The sequence below is a fragment of the Pinus tabuliformis genome, chromosome 3_1 (assembly GCF_031772625.1).
Source record: "Pinus tabuliformis cultivar Carrire ecotype Pingquan chromosome 3_1, CPIR1, whole genome shotgun sequence".
Taxonomy (NCBI): domain Eukaryota; kingdom Viridiplantae; phylum Streptophyta; class Pinopsida; order Pinales; family Pinaceae; genus Pinus; species Pinus tabuliformis.
The window spans coordinates 664,698,430-664,717,725 of NC_142301.1; the positions used below are offsets into that span (position 1 = coordinate 664,698,430).

At 41.0% G+C, this 19,296-nt stretch overlaps 1 protein-coding gene across 1 annotated transcript in view; it reads left to right on the top strand.

The window, feature by feature from the left end:
- The window catches only part of ATSAC1 (Phosphoinositide phosphatase family protein), a 309,707-nt gene that overhangs the window by 276,473 nt on the left and 13,938 nt on the right, over positions 1 to 19,296 (top strand). The window contains exons 10-13 of the mRNA XM_089411723.1: positions 12,804 to 13,194; positions 13,417 to 13,538; positions 13,877 to 13,990; positions 14,211 to 14,426. Of these exons, the coding sequence (XP_089267849.1) occupies positions 12,804 to 13,194; positions 13,417 to 13,538; positions 13,877 to 13,990; positions 14,211 to 14,426 (843 nt within the window). The remainder of the gene's footprint in view (positions 1 to 12,803; positions 13,195 to 13,416; positions 13,539 to 13,876; positions 13,991 to 14,210; positions 14,427 to 19,296) is intronic.

Here is a 19,296-nt window from a genome sequence, read left to right on the forward strand (position 1 = left end):
GCGAATATGTGTGCTGTCCCCGTATCTTCTCATGCCTCCCTGTCTTCTCACCATCCCACTCCATCTCTAGGGCCTTCCAATCTGTCGTGACCTTCCCTAGAGTGATAAGCCACTGAACACCCAGTACTATGTTGGTGTTTGGAATATTGACCACGAAAAAGTGGTTAGTCAGCGTGTAGGTGCCCATTGTCACTGATAACTTTGGGACATAACGAACTCACACCATGGTCTGATCTCCTGGGACCAACACTGAAAATCCATCGAAATTCTCTGTCTGTATGCCTCTCTGCTCAACCATCTGTGCATCGATGAAGTTGTGGGTTGCCCCACTATCAACCAAAACTGATACTCGCTGGCCACGTACTGTCCCCCATACGTGCAGCGTCAAATACTTGGGAACTCTTCGCAATGTTGCAAGGGCCCCTCCAGTAGGTGCAAAAGCTGCACCCCCTACTGCTGGTGGTGGAGGTGGAAAACGATCCTGCGCGACATGACTACCTCTTGCCTCCATATCATCCTCCTCATCCTCTTCCCCGCCGCTCTTGGAGAAGACCTCAATGAAATGTGCTTTGTCAGCAGCACATCTATGTCCCGGTGCCCACTGCTCCTGACAGGTAAAGCACAACTGCTTCTTCTTCAACTCCCTCCTGACATCATCATCAATCCATGCTCGTCCTGGATTCCCCTTTAGGGGCAGAATCCTCACATCCTTCCCCTTAGGCTGGAAAGCCTGTCTCTAGGGGTAAGGTGTCCGGGTCCTGGGTAAGGCATCTTGTAAGTCTTGGGTCCTGCTAATAGCATCCTGGAGTGTGGCTGGTCTAGTGGACCTAACTAGACCTCGAAGTGACTCTATTAATCGCTCAACATACATGTAGATCCTCCATACCATGGATAGATCTGGCACTATCACTGAAACCCTCAAGAAGTTTGCAATGTAGGTCTTTGGGTTTCCGGTCTGTTTGAGCCTTGTCAGCTCAACAAAATGCTGTTTCGGATCCCTCTGGTCGAACCTCTCTATCAGTCTCCTGGTGACCTCAGCATATGTCATCACTGTGGGGTGTCTAAGTGTAACCAACTGATGGAACCACCAATCCTGGGCCTCACCATCCAAATGTAATGTCGCCACCTTGATGGCCTCTATCTCCGACATCTGGTTAAGCTGGAAATAGATGTCCAGCTTCTCCACCCAAGACTTTGTCGAACTATTTGATGAGCCATCAAACGTAGGCAAGTGAAATCTACTAGCTGTGCGGTGGGTGTCTCCATCATGATAATGCCGGTATCCTTTGTGATGGTCGTGGGGTCTACTATCCCGTTGGAGCTGAACAAAGTCTCTGAATGAGAGAGCATCCTTGAACTCCTGCCCATAGGCCTGGTACTTCGCAAAATAATCGCCCATATGACTGGGCTCTGCCTCCTGCTGTGCTCCGGCCCCCGTGTTTGCTCCTAGGAAAGTGGGCATGGTAGAGCGTATAGGGGCATGTGAGGCCACCTGTTGAGTAATATCACGCTGAGTGGCACACTGCTCTGGCAAATGGTGAGATGCACCTGATCCCTCTCCAACCTGGAAAACCCGTGGGCTCTCATGTTGTCTAGCCTCCACCGCCGTGAATCTCTGCCCCATCACCTCAATTTGCCTCGACAGATCCTACACTGATTTGAGGAGCATGTTCGCAAATTTCTTCCCGTCATCATCTGCCATCGGATCCTCCTGCTCTGTGTCCACCACAGGCTCCTCCTATCCTGCGTCCACCACAGGCTCCTCCTGTTCTGTGTCCACCACTGGAACACAGTCTCCCTCTCTGTAGGTGTTCTCCAACCTACGCCCAGTGTCTCTGTATCTCCTACCTCTGTAACAGATGTAGGGCTTTTCCCCCGATGTCATAGATTGCTAGCTGCATAGGCTGAGCCAGATCTATGCTCTGATACCACTGTAATATCCCATTTCTGGGATATCCCTCAAACCCAAGTAAACTCCAACCAAACACGTCCAAATGATATAGTGACCAGGAAACTCAAGGTGATAAAAATAACAGTGGTACAACATATAATAATGTGAACATGAAATATAAACAGATACTCAAGAAATGCAGAGAGAAATGCTAAGCCATTTTATTATACTGAGTAATGGAATGAGTACAGTAGGTGATCAGAAAGGTGGCACCTCGACTTGCACAAGGCAAGTGAAGAAATACAGTCAGAATAGCAAAGGAATGGCCTCTCTCTGAACTGCGTCCAAGTTGTTGGAGAACTGCCGTGCTACTGTTACTGCTGGAAATCAAATGAGGATTTGGGGCTGTGCCCCTCCTTAGAAAATGCTGAAACTCTGGAATCAGACTCTACTCAAGAAACCCAGAAAAGCCCAGAAATCTTTTCTGAAATAGCCGACCCCCAAAAATCACCCCCTTGGGGATCTACGCTGTCCCTCAAGGTTCTGCGCTGCCACTAAATAGAATCCACCAAAACTCAGCCCGAAACTATGCCAAAATCCTCCAATATGCAAGAGCTGATCCCTTGCTCAATATCCCAACTCTAATCCTCCACAAAACCCCCAATCCGGAACTCCCACCCAAAGAACTGCATCCCTCTCTCTCAAGACTGCGCAGTCCTCAAATGCTCAGCTCCACAATGCCAAAGATCAATCCTACTGCAAAAGACTGCTGGAAACTACCTTGCCCGAGTAGGCACTCGAAGTCTGTCGGGGCTAAGGGTGAGATCTCTGAATGGAGACACTCAATGCACTAAACAGTGTTGCAGACAGGCTAAACAGCCAGCGTGCTCCAAGTCGAAGTGACTAGCTCAAATGCACATAATCGAATGACAAAATGAGGAAGCTCCTCTCTCCTTTATAGCGTTGGCCTCTCTCAATCCCAAGGCCCACCTCCTCCAACGTAGTCCCTCTCTTGCCACGTGTTCCTTTCTATCTGCGCAGTCCCTCCAAGTGTTTGCGTGGGCCCCATATTTGCGTGGTCCTTTGGCCCCCTTGGCTCCTCTTTAAGTCACAACGTTGTGCTACTAGGGTGTGACTTTATTCTAAAGGTGAGTTATGTCCCCCTTTTCCTCACCTTTTTATTTATAAATAACTATACAAGGCAAAATTGAGCAAAATCGGATATTCCAATTAGCCATGGCTAATTAGGAATATTACAAAAAACGAGAACCCTTCAAGAGATGTTTCTTGCTTACAATGATATATTTATCATGCAAGCTAGGGATAATGACTTTTATGGACCTAGCTCTCTCCCCGTTAAACTTACCGACCCTCCATGCTTGGCATATTTGTCCTTGCCATAGCAACTTATCTTTCAAGAAGTCTCTTGCAAGGTCAAGAGTACATTCATTTTTCCCATAGTCTTTCACCCCTTTAATAATTATGTTTGCTGCCCTATTTTGTCTTTCCTTGCTTTCACTATCTTGCATGTTGTCAACCTAAATATTTGTTTCTCCTTCCTTATTAGCAGAATTGCTAATAACTTGAGCCCAAGTTTTGGAAATTTTGGTGGAATCTCCTTTCGTTTCTTCTCTTGCGTTCTCTTCATGGTTGTTTATTTGGGCAATCATTTTCCCTTTATCCTGGGATGATTTCACATTCACCACCTCCGTATTTTCCACTACAGATTTCTTTATGTTTTGCACATACGCCTTCATGCATTGCCATTCTGTCTTCCCTATTAGGAGAGCTTCTTGTACCAATGCCACTTGTTCTTTTAAAACTTTATTGCTTTCTACTAAAGCCTTGTTCTCAGCTGTTATTATATGAATTTTATGATCTCTTCCCTGCCCTTTAGCTTCTAAAACCTCCAACCTTTGTTTTGTATTTAACAATTCTTTCACATAAAGATCAGATGACCAGGTGAGAGGTGTGGATTATTAGAATATATCTCTATATCTCTATTTAGTAATGCTCAGTCTTTTAGATGTTTCTATTCTTATTCTTTTAGCAGTTTCTTAGATGAAACTGTTTGTTCGATATTCTACATAGAAACCTGATGTTTCTATTCTTGTAAATATCTTTGTATTATCATTGAGCTGTTTGCTCCATGTGAATTAATTCATTGAACATTCTTTTATGGTATCGGAGCAAGGTTAAGAGATTCTTCTTGAAACAGTAATTCTATCTGCATCGTAATCTCTTGAGTCCTTTCTAAGGTCGAGCCCTCTGTAAGCCAGGCAGCCTTCACTGAGTCTTAGCCTCGGCTTTGCTCGCTGTGATAAAAGCTTACAGTCGTCCATCTCGATACAGAAATGGATTCTTCCCTTGCATGATCTTTTTATTAAGAAAATAACTTTGGGGCGGTGACTGTTTTCATGGGAGCGGAATTTTTTTTGGCTGACCAGTTTTGCTTAGAATTGTGAATCCGGCTATCTTCGTCTTCGTCTAGCGGCTACTCGACCACAACGTGGAATTCCTCAGCAATCGTGATCCAGGTGTTTTCCCTCAAAACTCATTCTTGAAAGTCAGAGTAGTGGTTTGAAAATTCGATCTGCAGGCAAAATCGTGGTTTCAAAATCGTGGTTTTTATTTCAACTCTGTCAAAATCCCGTGGTTTTTATTTCAACTCTGTCAAAATCCCGTAGATGGAAATGCACCCTATTTTTTTTTATCCGCTTTGCTATGAGATAAGAGGAGGATATCACTATAGGCGTCTTGATATTTGAAACCCGTGGCTAATATATATTTTTTTTGAAACCCGTGGATATATTCTGCCGACCCGTGAATATATATTTGCAAACTGTGGTTCATTCCGTGGATACATTTGAAACCCGTGGTCATGATATTTCAATCCCGTGGATAGATATTTGAAACCCGTGGTTAATATATATTTCTTTTGAAACCCGTGGATATATTCTGCCGACCCGTGACATTTGAAACCTGTTATATATATATTTCAAAAATCCGTGGATACAAAATCTCGCAGGTGGTTAATATATACTGCAGACCCGTGGATACTTGAAAACCGTGGTTCATTCCTGAGACGTATATACCTGAGACGTGAGACGTATATACCTGAGACGTGACACGTATTTCAAACTCGTATATACCTGAGACGTATAGACGTGACACGTATTTCAAACTCGTATATACCTGAGACGTATATACCTGAGACGTGACGTGAAGCTCACGTGGGCCAATACATCTGTGGTGTTTGCCGGAAGCATAGATCGTATTTGTTTCAGATCTGCGTATTTGTTTTGTGGGCCAATATATCCGTGGTATTTACCAGCAGTGTAAACGTGAAACTGAGACAGCATATGTGGGTCCGTATTTCAAATTTTGTATTTGCTGTATGTATGGTTCTGATTGCCGGCAGTGGGTTACCAATCAGCGGAAATTTTTTCTTGTGATCCTGACACTCTTCATTACAAACTCAGACCTGTGACATCTGTTTATTGCATCAGTATACTCTTATGGTAGACCGGCATTTTCTTGTGGCAAACTGTATTCTCAGAACTGTATTAGCAGTACTACTATTGTTTTAGACAGCTGAAAGTCCGTTCTTTAAATTTTCACCAGCATAAGCAGTCAGCTACATTGTTCTTGTGTGTCATACTTTTGTATTCTCTTTGTGAAAATGGCCACACTTACCAATCTGATGTTAGAAGGAAATCAACGGTTTAATGGCAGCAACTATAACATTTGGAAACAAAGACTGCTGACCATTTTTGAGTACAGGCGTCTTGATCAACTCATTTTGGGCAAAGAGCTTCGTCCAGGTACAGCCGGGACCGATCAAGATAAATTTGATGATCGCAATCGAGAGGCTGTTATGCTTCTCAAGCTCTCTGTAGCTGATGATCAGTTACCACAGATCCCTTCTGGCAAGACAGCTGCTGAAATCTGGGAACAGTTGAAAGAATTGCATGAGACATCTGATAAAAGCAGAGCTTTTTTTCTAAAAAATCAGTTGTTCTCCATCATGATGGATGAACATATGTCTTTACAGGAACATCTCAACAAAATTAAAGACATTCGAGATCAGCTCGACGCCATTGGTCGGACCATGGAGGAAGAAGATATGGTAGTCATTACCCTGAAGAGTCTACCAAAATCTTATGAACACTTCATTGAAACACTCAACATTACAACCACAAATGTTGATCTGAAGTTTTCAGATTTATGTACCAAACTTCTGCAGCAAGATAGGTGGAAACAACAGTTTGGTAGTGGTACTTCATCAGTGCCCTTGGAAAATGCATTTGCTGCAAAATATCAGTCCTCTCAGTCTTTTCAGCAGAGAGGATCATCTCAGTCTTTTGATCCTAACAGGAAGAAAAGTGTACAGTGTAATTACTGTCACAAGTTCGGTCACATGAAGAAAGACTGCAGGCAGAGGATTGCTGCTGAACAAAAGAAACAGGGAGGGTCACATCAGACAGCAAATGTTGCAGAACATTCCGAGCAGACAGATTCTGCCTTTTACGCCTTTATGGCTAAAAGGTCTTCAGAACATGTACCTTCCTCTGCATGGTACATTGATTCTGGTGCATCACGCCACTTCTCTCACAGGCGTGACTGGTTTATTGACTTTTCACCTTTCAGTGATTCAGTTGTATTTGGTGGAGGTGAAAAGTACACTGTTGCTGGCAGGGGTACAGTTCAAATTCAGTCTGGTGGACGCACGCTCATATTTCTAAATGTATACTATGTTCCTGGTATGGAGATTAATCTGCTCTCTGTCAGTCAGATTATGAGGAATTCTCCTCAGCTTGATGTTATGTTCAGTGCACACAAGTGCTCCATCATTGACAGGGAGACCAGTCTGACAGTTGCTACTGGCCTCGAGGACCATGGTCTATACAGGCTACTTGACACCGGTGACTTTCCAGAAGTGGCACTAGCAGCTCGTGTCTCTCCCATCAGTACTCTATGGCATCAGCGATATGGGCATCTCAATATGCAGTATCTCTCTCAGCTCTCTCGGGAGGGACTTGTGTCAGGATTACCTGATATTCAGACTCAGCAGTTGGGGGTATGCAGCGCCTGTCAAGCGGGAAAGCAACATCGGTCATCATTCAAAAATGGAGAATCTTGGCGCGCATCCCAGGTACTTCAGTTACTTCATGCTGATATTTGTGGTCCTATGAATACAGCTTCTATAACTGCTTGCAAATACTTTTTACTTATTGTAGATGACTTCAGTCGAAAGATGTGGGTGTATTTTTTAAAAAATAAATCTGATGCTCTTAGTACCTTTCAGAAGTTTAAAACTTTAGTTGAAAACGAATCTGGTTGTAATATCATGACCCTTAGGACCGACAATGGGGGGGAATTTTGTTCCTCAGCTTTTGCCAACTTCTGTGATATTCATGGCATCAAACGTCAATTCACCACACCTTACACTCCCCAGCAGAACAGTGTTGTCGAGCGTCGCAATCGCACGGTTGTTGAAATGGCTCGTTCCATGTTACAACACCGGAGTGTTCCAAACAAATTCTGGGCTGAAGCAGTATTTACTGTTGTTTACCTTCTTAACCGATCCCCTACTCAGGCTGTTAAAGGGAAGACTCCTGAAGAAGTGTGGTCTGGTCGTAAGCCTAAGATCAGTCATCTCAAAGTTTTTGGCTCAGTTGCATATGTTTGGATTCCATCTGCTAAACGATCTAAGTTGGATTCCAAAAGTCAGAAACTCATGATGACAGGATACAGTGATCATCACAAGGCTTATAGGCTGATAGATATAGCCACTGGTCGACTTAGCTTCAGTCGAGATGTAGTATTTGATGAAGACAGAGGATTCTTTCAGTCTTCTTCTTCTGAGCAGCGTTCTGAGGATCCGCCTCACAGTGTTCTTCTTCCAGTCAGTCCATCTGATGGGAGGGATGATGTAGCATCAAGATTTGATACTACTCTATCTGAGCTTCCTCCAGAAGCTAATCCCCCTCTTGCTATCCCTATTGCTCTTGAGCCTGCTTCTCTTCCTCCTGATATTGGTCCCTCTAATCCTGATATTGGTTCTTCTTCTCTTCGGCCAAAATGGTGGGCTAAAACCATAGGTGATCTCCGGGATGATGAGCTCCTTGAAGGTAGAACTTCTAGGCATAAGAACAGACAACAGTCTACAGTCAATTTTGCTCTTATGGCTAACCTTCACAGTACTTTTGAGCCTCAAACATATTCAGAAGCTAAGGGTATATCTGAGTGGGAACAGGCTATGGAAGCAGAATTTCAGAGTCTTCAGAAGAATCACACATGGGCTCTTTCTGATCTTCCCGCAGACAAAAAACCCATAGGCTGCAAATGGGTGTATAAAGTCAAATACAAAGCTGATGGAACCTTAGACAAGTATAAAGCTCGGCTTGTGGCTCGAGGATTTTCACAGCAGGAAGGCATCGACTATGAGGAGACTTTTGCTCCTACAGCCAAGATGAGTACTATCAGGCTTGTGCTTGCCCTAGCAGCTCAGTTCAATTGGAAAGTTCATCAGATGGATGTAAAAAGTGCTTTCCTAAATGGTGATCTCCAAGAAGAAGTCTACATGACGCAGCCTCCAGGATTCAAGGTTGCTGGTCAAGAACAGAAAGTGTGTCGGTTAGTTAAAGCCATCTATGGATTGAAACAAGCTCCTCGGGCTTGGTACATAAAAATTGATCAGTATCTGACAAATCAAGGTTTTCAGAGGAGTCCATCTGATGCAAACCTGTATATCAAGCATACTGATGATGATATCTTGTTTGTAGTTGTCTATGTGGATGATCTTATCATTACTGGCAGCTCTGCACATTTGATCCATGGGATCAAACAAGATCTATGCAGAACTTTTGAGATGACAGACTTGGGACTTCTTCATTACTGTCTGGGGGTTGAAGTATGGCAGACTGAAAATCAGATCTTTCTTTCTCAGTCCAAGTATGCCAAAAATCTTGTGGAAAGGTTCAGAATGCAGGATTGCAAACCGACCACGACTCCTATGGAACCAGGGCTCAAACTTTCAGCACAGTCATCCTCTCCTCTTGTGGATGAAACTTTATTCAGGCAATTAGTGGGCAGTCTCATCTATCTTACTGCTACCAGACCTGACATCAGTTTTGCAGTAAGCTACATTTCTCGCTTTATGTCAGCTCCTAAAGCTGATCATTGGATAGCATCAAAGCGGGTGCTACGATATGTGCGTGGTACTTCTGATTATGGCCTCTTATATACTCACAGCTCCACTTCTACTCTCAGTGGCTACACTGACTCTGACTGGGCCGGTTCGGTTGATGACCGTAAATCTACAGCTGGGTATGTGTTTAGTCTAGGATCTGGAGCTGTTACTTGGACTAGTAAGAAGCAACAGGTTGTGGCTCTCTCCTCAACAGAAGCAGAGTATCGGGGAGCAGTTAAGGCAGCTTGTGAGGCAGTTTGGCTTCGTCGTATGCTTGCAGATATGCATGTTTTTCAGACAGGGCCTACTTCTTTGTTTTGTGATAATCAGGGAGTGCTCAAACTTGCCAAGAATCCTGTCTTTCATGAACGAACAAAGCATGTGGAAACTCACTGCCACTACATTCGACAGTTGGTTGAAGACGGCTCAGTTCAGTTGCACTATGTTCCCACCACAGAGCAGCCCGCCGATATCTTTACCAAGCCTCTTGGTCCTGATAAATTTGTAAAATTTCGCGGGTCTATTGGTGTTGTAAATAGATTGAGCATTAAGGGAGGGTATTAGAATATATCTCTATATCTCTATTTAGTAATGCTCAGTCTTTTAGATGTTTCTATTCTTATTCTTTTAGCAGTTTCTTAGATGAAACTGTTTGTTCGATATTCTACATAGAAACCTGATGTTTCTATTCTTGTAAATATCTTTGTATTATCATTGAGCTGTTTGCTCCATGTGAATTAATTCATTGAACATTCTTTTATGGATGTGGGACTATATAAGGCAGAATCATCAATGACTTTTCCTCTGGACTTCTTGTTGCCACATGCTTGTAGAGGAGATTTGTTTGAGTGCTTTTTGCAAAGGGCTCGAGTACTTTTCTTTTTAGACCGTTTCTTCCTTGTTTGCTCCCATTTTAGACGAGCTGTTCTTCATTTTCAAATGCCCCGATATTGTTTGGCATTGACCCAAAGCTACTTCCCAGCTATGGCGGATGAGGCAATTTTCACTTGTCCTAAATCATTTGTCTCCACATGTTCTGAAATTTCTTGTTCCTTTGTCATGTTTGAACGCATTTGCTGCTCCTTGCTAGCTACTCGATACTTCTGCGGCATAAAAGCTCCCTACTCTCACACTGCTCACTATTCACTGCTCGTTGCTCTCACTGCTGACCACACTGCTCACACTGCTCGGATAACTGCACTGAACAAACGAGAACTCATTGTCGCTCCAAGAGAAACTTGTCAAAAAAATTGCAGCAGAAAAGTTTCCACAAAGTTCTCTGTGCAGATTCTTAAAATAATTGCTGCGGTGCTCTTCATTTTCTGAAATTTTGCAAAGATCTCTGATAAAAATACATCTAACTCATCCTCTTTTTATTCTCTGCCATCAAACATTAAACTCTCACGAGAATTAACAATATCACTTAGGGTTACCACTTTACGCTTTGCCAAGATTTGAAACCAACACCCTTCGAAATCTTTGCTTTGCCAGTATTGCCTGTCATGGAAATTGACGGCGAAGAGAAAATGAAAATCGCATAACGAATCTGCAAGACCAGTGAAATAGTGGCACAGTATCACCCTCAGAGAGACTAACAGTTACCGTGATGTTGACATATAATATGTGAACGATACATTTGCATTAATTGAGAACTTGGAACTCAATTTCCGTGTTGATTTACACAGTAACTACTGACATAGTCAAATGGCATCCATCCATCAAGGACCCCAAACAAAATATTCACTGTCATGGACGCAAGCTGTATCAAATCTGCAGTCAATTGTAGTCAAATTCAGCCCTAATCAGAAAGTCAAAGATGGTGAACGCAGCAGCAAATATTCCTCTTTGGAGCTCGGTCGTACCCAGTCAAACTCAGCCTGATAAGGTGATCAAAGTGAGCCCAAAACAGTCCTGAAAACTGCGGTCAAACTTGGTCAACTCTGCAGTCAGGTCTGTGGTCAACCCTGCAATTAGACCTGTGGTCAAGGTGCCCAGAATTTTTCAGTTCCTATGCCAAACTGTACGGCCTGCAAAAAAATGAAAATTTCCCACAAAAATCAGAGTCAAAGGATGAGTCAAAGTGCTCGGTCAACGTTTGTCAAACTCCTGCAACAACCCTGAAATTCGGCCCTGGAATTTGGCCAGAAAATTCGTCCTTCTGCTACATGTGTGAGAGAGAGAAGATCTGCCAATTAGTGTATGAACCAATGAGAGAAGGAGAGAGAAGAAATGTGTGATAATGATGCCAAATGAAGTGAGAAAGCACTTGTATTTATAGAAGTCGTTGAGGATGAAGAGTCATGTCCACTGGGCTTCATGAGCTTTCATGATGATGTGGCCGACCTGAACAATTTGCACATGCGTGGGCATAAATTAAAAAACACGCTTCTGCTTGTTCAAATTAGGTGATCTTTATACCAATTTTGGTCTTCTCGAAAAGAGGAATTTAATGCAATCATTATCTCCATCAAATGAGTTATCCCAAGGTGGAATTTGGCCCTCGTTTCCAATTTTAACACTGAGGTATTTGGCCCCCTTTTAGGGCTCCTGAAACACTTCAGAATTGCCCTAACTTTGGCCTCCAACCTGCCCTTCAAATGCTGCACAAACCTCATTGTTTAGTCTACTAACTTTTGTGCTATACTACAAGGAACCTCGGCCTTCTATTATACGTTTACCACATGTCATGTGACCAAAGACCAGAACATGAACAGGGTCTTGGCCCTCCTTGAAGAAATAGAAATACAACTCGGTCTGTCACAGAGATTTGTGCTCCAATAGAAGGAAATTTCCACCCCACAAATTTAAAATTATTCTCTAACCCCCTTTGGCTGCTTGATTGCATGCTAAAGGGCATATCATGTGCTGTCATACAAGTTTTGTGTGCAGATTTTAAAGATTAATTGTAGCGCATGAACAGCTATGGACATTCCCCCTCCCCCCCGGGGGTTGGCAAGCACCAACCCTAACAGAGAGGAGGTTTTCCAGTGACAATTTGGATGAATTCTCCTATATGCTACACTAATTTTCACTGTAGATTTTCAAAGTTATTTCATCTTTCTATAGTGCAGAAATTTGTGCTAACAAGATCATATTTTGGTCCTGGAATAAGACCTAAAACTGCTTCCAATTGTCCAGTAGATCGCCTTACTTGGACATATTCAAACTGGTTAATGGCCTAAGGCCTAAAGGCATCTGTCAAGACTGAAAGTCTGTTCTCCTACGGACCACTGGTGATTTATCTCAGGTGTCATGGTTTTCCTTGAATAACAGTGATGAGTTTATTTGCAGTGCAACTTATGCATATTTGCATGGTGGCCTATCCTCTATAGGTTCGCCCCCATTTTTAAAGTATATTTTTTTTCTTTAATAATTTATTTATGTATAATGGAATTCTTCTTTATGAAGGCTTCCTTCTTGTGTAATTAATTTTCTGTATCTGTAAATACCTTTCCCAAATAACATGTGTGTATCTCTGGAACTGATACATTTTACGGTATTTGTAATGTAGTTGTGTAAATAGCTTTGCTTGAAAATATGGCGGTGGTATTATAATTTATTTCTCTCATAACCAGCTCCTGTAGGATTAAAAGTAGATCTTGCTATTTGTGATTTTCTCAGGAGACGGTAGAGAATATGAAGTACTTTTTCTTCCTGCAAATGCAATTGTCTATTTAATTCTCAGAAGTTCTAAGCAAAAAAAAGTGTAAACTGCAGAGATGCTTCTGTAGGCGATTTTAGATGCAGTTCATCAGGGATAGATCCTGGAAAGGTTGGAAATAGAAATGATTTTGGAAGCTTTTCCTCTACACGAGATGGAGATTGTGATGTTGAACAATGCCCAAAAAAGGATGCAGACAATGCAACAGAACCCAGATTTCAGAGTGGAGTGCTCCGCACAAATTGCATTGACTGTCTGGATCGTACACTTGTGGCACAATTTGCTTATGGTCTGGAAGCTTTAGGCCGTCAGTTGTATGCTATGGGCTTGTGCAATGGACCTAAACTGGATCCTGATAGTAGCATTGCTGCTACACTAATGGAGATGTACCGGAGTATGGGTGATGCTCTTGCAATTCAGTATGGCGGTTCTGCAGCTCATAATACTGTATGCTTGATTGCACTGAAATCTACTTTAGGATTATCTTTTTGCATCTGAATATGCTCTAAGCTACCATTGGAGGTGTAAACTGTGCATGGCTACTTACAAAGCTGTCAACATCTCAGCAAAGCTTTTGAATTTGTGGAATTAGTTAATTAATCTAACGCTTGTCATCTTTATTATAAGTGAGATGTTTGGATTCATTGATTTTCTCCATATAATTTTCAGGTTTTCACAGAGAGGCCAGGAAAGTGGAAAGCTACTGCACAATCTCGTGAGTTTTTAAAATCAATCAAACGATATTATAGCAATGCTTACACTGATGGGGAAAAGCAGGATGCCATAAATTTGTAAGTTATTTTTTGTCTCCGTCACGATTCAGTTGTAATGTAATAAAGATCTTTAATCTCCAAACTGGAACACCAACACTGCATTGTCTGCAGGACATTTTCTCATTTGTATGCTTCTCACGCATAGTCTGTAATTTGAATCAAGGACATGGCTAGCAGTCCCATTTGTTTCTTCCATGACATTGGAGCAACTTTATTAGAAACACTGGTTTCACATAGATATTCACCTCCCTAATTTTCATCATATTTATTTTAGGCAGCAATGAAGTGAGCATGGACTTCTTGAGAGCTATAACTAATATTCCAAACCTCTTTTGGATGTGGGTATTTGAAAACAGATTCCTTGGATACTTTCAGCCACAAGAAGGGAAGCCTGCTTTGTGGGAACTTGATTCAGATTATTATCTTCATGTTGGGGGGAATGGAGATGAAGCAATCACTGATAATCAATTGTAAGTGTTTACTTTAGGCATCCAAGAGCTTATGGTGAATGCATGGAGAGGTGTCATTGCTATATATAATCCATTGAGTTTCACAAACTGTTTAACAGATATTTGTACTCTATGAGAAAAAATTGAAGATGCTATGAGCTCCAGATCTTGACATTTTTGTTTATCAAATTTTATTTAAAGCAAACTGCTAATCCTAGGATATACCATTGCCTTTTTGTAGGCTACCAGAAAATAACTCAACAGCAGTGCAGCATCCATCAAATGTTCTTGCCCCTGTTCCAGCATGCAGAGAAGATTATTCACGAATGAAGTTGACGTCGTTTGATAAACTAATGCAAACAATATATAGTTCAATAAAGAATGTCCGAATTTACAGTGAGCCTGACTTAAAGGCTGGCCCTGCCACAGGCAATTCTGGAATGGCTCCAGATGCAGCGTAATAATCTTGTTCCATTATGCTGATTTCATGAGATCATTTTGACAATGACATTTAGTGGTTCTCCTTTTACTTTATTTTGTGCCTGAGTCTTTTTTGGTATATTGATTGAGTTAGGAGTTTTATCGTTCAAGTGCCTTTGTGCCCTCTTTCATTGGCTCACCTGGGATCACCTGTATGTCTACATGTGTGAGGTAGAGCGGATATCCCATATCATAAGGGCATATAACTTAGTGGATTCTTCTATGTCATATGAAATCCCATTAGTCTCACCATATGTTCCTTGAAGGAACCCTGGCCCTATTGTCTTGGATGTGGCATTTTGAGCATTGCTGCTTTTAACCCAGAAAATCATTTAACATTTTCCCTTCAATTTTACAGATAAGACTTCATGTTTGTTCAGTAGAAAGATGTCTATCCTGCCATACCCCCAACTAAAATAGCTTATACATAGAATGTCTTTGAGGTAAAAAGTATGCTACTGATTTAAAATTCTGCCCCTGCACAGTGATTAACAACGGAGATGAGGAGACTTCTTGCCCACACCCATACCCCCTGTTGATTTTTCTTAAGAGAAATTGATCTTCTAATCTGATAATTACTTTCCACACCCCTGCCCACTGTTGATTTTTCTTAAGAGAAATTGATCTTCTAATCTGATAATTACTCTCCAATCATTTATTAATCAGTTGTCTTATGTCACATATATCATTAAGAAATTATACATAGAAAATATCAACAGTAATGCAATAATGGCAGTAGTATCATAACGAGACAGCCAAGCACAAAAGAGATACAAATTACCCTGGGAAAAACCCAACCTCGGGAAAAACCTAGAGACCTTTTCTTAGGAGAAATTGTTCAATTTAGCAAAAAGTACAATCTGATTTTTCCAGTAAAGCTTGGTTAAATAGGCCAAAGAAACCAACACAGGTCAAACCTGGTCAAACGGGCTGAAATTCACCCTTCCTGCACCTGCCCAGAAATTGGTCAATCTCAGTCAAACAGGCTGAATTCGGCCTGCTGCAACTGCCCAGAAACAGGTTGGTCAACCTGCAGTCAAACTTCCCAGTAATAAGCCAAAATTTAGCCTCTTGAAGCTGCCCAAGAAATCTCGGTCAAACAGCAACAGAACAGACTTGGTCAATGCTGGTCAATACAAGTCAAAGCTTCAGAATTCTTCCTTCTTAACTCGCACGTGTGAACAGAATAATAGAAGATGTTATGTGATCCGAATTGTGTGTCGAAATGATGGAGGTCGAGTGCCAATTTGTATTGTTCTTGTGGTGCCCTAGGGCACATCCCAGTTGAGCCAACCTGAACTTGAGGGACCGACTTGAGCAATTTAATACAAATTTTGAATTTTAATTTCCCTCCTTTTCATGGGCTGACTTGTAGCGGGAGAATACCTCCCGCAGTGACCCAAAAATCAACACTCGCTCTTCGCTGGGGAGTTATTCACCTTGACTTCCTTTGATATCCACTTTGCTGAAAATTTCTGCATCCCAAGAAAAAATTTAATGAGCCAGCTATTCTAATATATCCATCCACTTCATGTTCTATTCCATAACCATGTGGAAAGCATCCTGCAAAGGATCTAGTTATCCACTAGTGAAATATCCTTTGCAAAGGATCTAATCACCCACTAGCCAAATACCCTTTGGCGATATGGTCAGGTACCCCCTGACTGGAGAAAATACAAGACTAGTCCTAGGTCACCAACTATCCAAGTCATCACTTGGAACCAAGTCAGTGTCCCTAACCAATGGTGAAACCTTGGGCCAACTTACCATTCCCTCATGTCGTCACATAATACTTGAATGGTAAAACACTTGCTCATGTTAGAAAATGTAACTAGGTTTGGTCTTCATAATTATCTTTGTACTTATGTCATTGTATATTTTATGTAAAAAGTAAGAAGAAAAGGAAAAAATTACTTTTCAAGCATGGGTTTCATGCTCAAGAAATTATTATTTCATTAGTTAAGCATGTTCTTCATGCTTCTAGGATTTGATGAGTCAAAGAGTCAAAGTCCTATTTGGACCTATTGTAAAGAAAAAGGAAAAACAATTTTTAAATATGTATTTTGGGTCAAAATTACCTCTAGGTTCCAAGTCGGCCCTACCCCAAAGGTCATGTCTATTCGAACCCCTTTGGACAGTATAAATAGAGGAGTTGAGCTCATTTGGACACACACAATTCGCTTGATTGGTTCTGAAATTTCGTAGAAAAAGGAGGGTCGAAGTCTGAAATTGAAGAAGGGTTTGCGGAAGTTATGCCTCATCATATCTCTTGTTGAAGATTTGTTGTTGGTCTCTTGTTATTGATGTATTTGTTGTGCAAAAGGAGGCTTTGACTTGGCATATAGAAAGTTGGTCATAGGTCTTGGATATCTCACTTTGATCTGATTCTATAAGAAGAGGTTTTTTTTGGCTTTTCCCTTTGGAGGGGTTTAGCCCTAGCTTGGAGTGTATATCTTGTGTTCACTATTCTCTTGTGATCTTCATGTTTATATTTGATAATTGTTTGATGAAAGAAACATAATACATATTAATAAGAAGCCAACAAATATTCACAATCAGTGATTTAGTTTTCAAAGAAAGAGAAATCTAATCTAATTGTGAGCATCCCAATTTCTCAACATGGTATTAGAGCTAAGGTTTGAAGTTGGAGGCCTAAAGATCACTCTATTGGCATTTGGATTTTTGAGAGAACTCATCTATATGTATTTGTGGCTCCTTTCTTAACTATGGTTCACTTTATCTGAGGCTCGCCTTATTATTATGATGGATCATGTCTCATATTAAAATTTCAGAAGCCCGCACTTTTACTTTTTGTGGTTCAGAAGATTCACCGTGACTTGTTATTAGCACCCTTGTAGCTCGCATACTTTGTGGATTGTATACTTTATGGTCTCGCTCTATGTATAATCTGTACATGATCTCGGATATTGCACTTATATGCTCTACAAGATTTCACACTGGTATGGATCTTGCATATGGATTATGCATACTTTGATATATATCACGCACACTCTGGAGAGGATCACGCACACTCTAAAAATATATCCTATGGTTCGTAGTGGAATCTATTGGAATTACTATGGTTTACCATGGCTTGAAGATCTACACTGACTAGCAACATTTCAAATTCACATAGCGGCTCATAACTGTGGACGTTGTCTCTCGCTGTCTACAACTGTTCGATTAATTTTGAAGGCATCACATTTTAGGACTCGCTCTACAATACTCACATATATATTTCGTGGTTCATATTCAATGAAATCTCATTGTATAATGGTTCGATAGACTTGCATTATTGGATCACTGTGGCACGTATCATTCATTGTATGGCTCACATAGTCTATTTTGCTTATGGTTCTCACTCTTATATGGTATCTCAATAATAGAACAATGGCTCTTATGAGAAATGGCTCACAGAAAAATCACACTCTGCGGCATAGCCCGCTACCTATGGTATCATTATCTTCAAGTCTCGTATCTTCTATGATGTCTTTATTTTGTAATAGTGGCTTAGACTCACTATATACCTCTAACACTGACTTGATGTGGCTCAATGGTTCGATTCCATGGCTCGTACATGTGGCATCACTTAATATAGTGGCACACAATTATGTTAGCACATTTCTATGGAACATATTCACTATGGCTTATATATGCTCAATGACTTCGTAACACAGTGACATCATTTTGTTCTACAGTTTGATTTTTGTAGCATTTGCTTCTTGTATTAAGGCTTTGATTTACAGTGGCGGTGACATTGCATACATAGGGATCTCGCTCTATATTCTAATGGTTTTGGCATCAACAATAAATGTGGCTCGTAGCAATGATTTGGCATTGCATCATACAATGACCTGTACAGTGACATCACTTAATTGATCTATATGGAATGAAGCTACTATGGTTCATGTATATACTCAGTGACATCGTTACACAATGGAGCATCGCTTTTGAGACTTTATAACACGACATCAGTGGCATCATCTCCAAGGAAGAGATAGTGCATTACAATATAATACTGAGGTTCAAAGATCTGAAGATCCCATTTGTCTCTAGAACACACATTTGTAGTGTAATTTTTTCTCAAGGCTAGGTTGTTCTTTGCTTTAGATAATTGCATTTACTAACTTTTCATCATTGACATATTGCATTCACCTCATTAGCAATTATGTAGAAAGAACAATAACATCAATCAATGCAATGAAATAGTAAGAAACAACAGAAGAAAATCATACATAATAGAAACATTAGGAGTTAGGTCAGAGACTAGGGCAAAACCCCACTAGGGGGAAAATCCAACCATATTATTTTTCTATTAGATATTCATCAATTGTTTAGCTAAGATACAAAGTACATCCATAGTGAGATATGCCATTAATATCAGGCCTTCAAGACCAATTTAAGTCAGTTCACAACTATGTTTGTGAACTGAATGAGAAAAGTTTTGGGAGAGCGACTATAATCTCACAATATCACATCTACCATAGATACACTGACAAATTAGTCATAGAAGCACAATCATCACTTCCATAGGAACACTATTATCACTGTCATAGTAACATTGTCAACAAGATTCCCATCACTACCACTATCATATATACTCAGTGACATCGTTACACAATGGAGCATCGCTTCTGAGACTTTATAACACGACATCAGTGGCATCATCTCCATGGCACAGATATCACATTACAATATAATACTGATGTTCAACGATCTGAAGCTCCCATTTGTCTCTAGAATGCACTTGCAGTGTTAATTTTTCTTAGGGATAGATTGTTCTTTGCTTTAGATAATTGCATTTACTAACTTTTCATCATTGCCATATTACATTCACCCCATAAGAT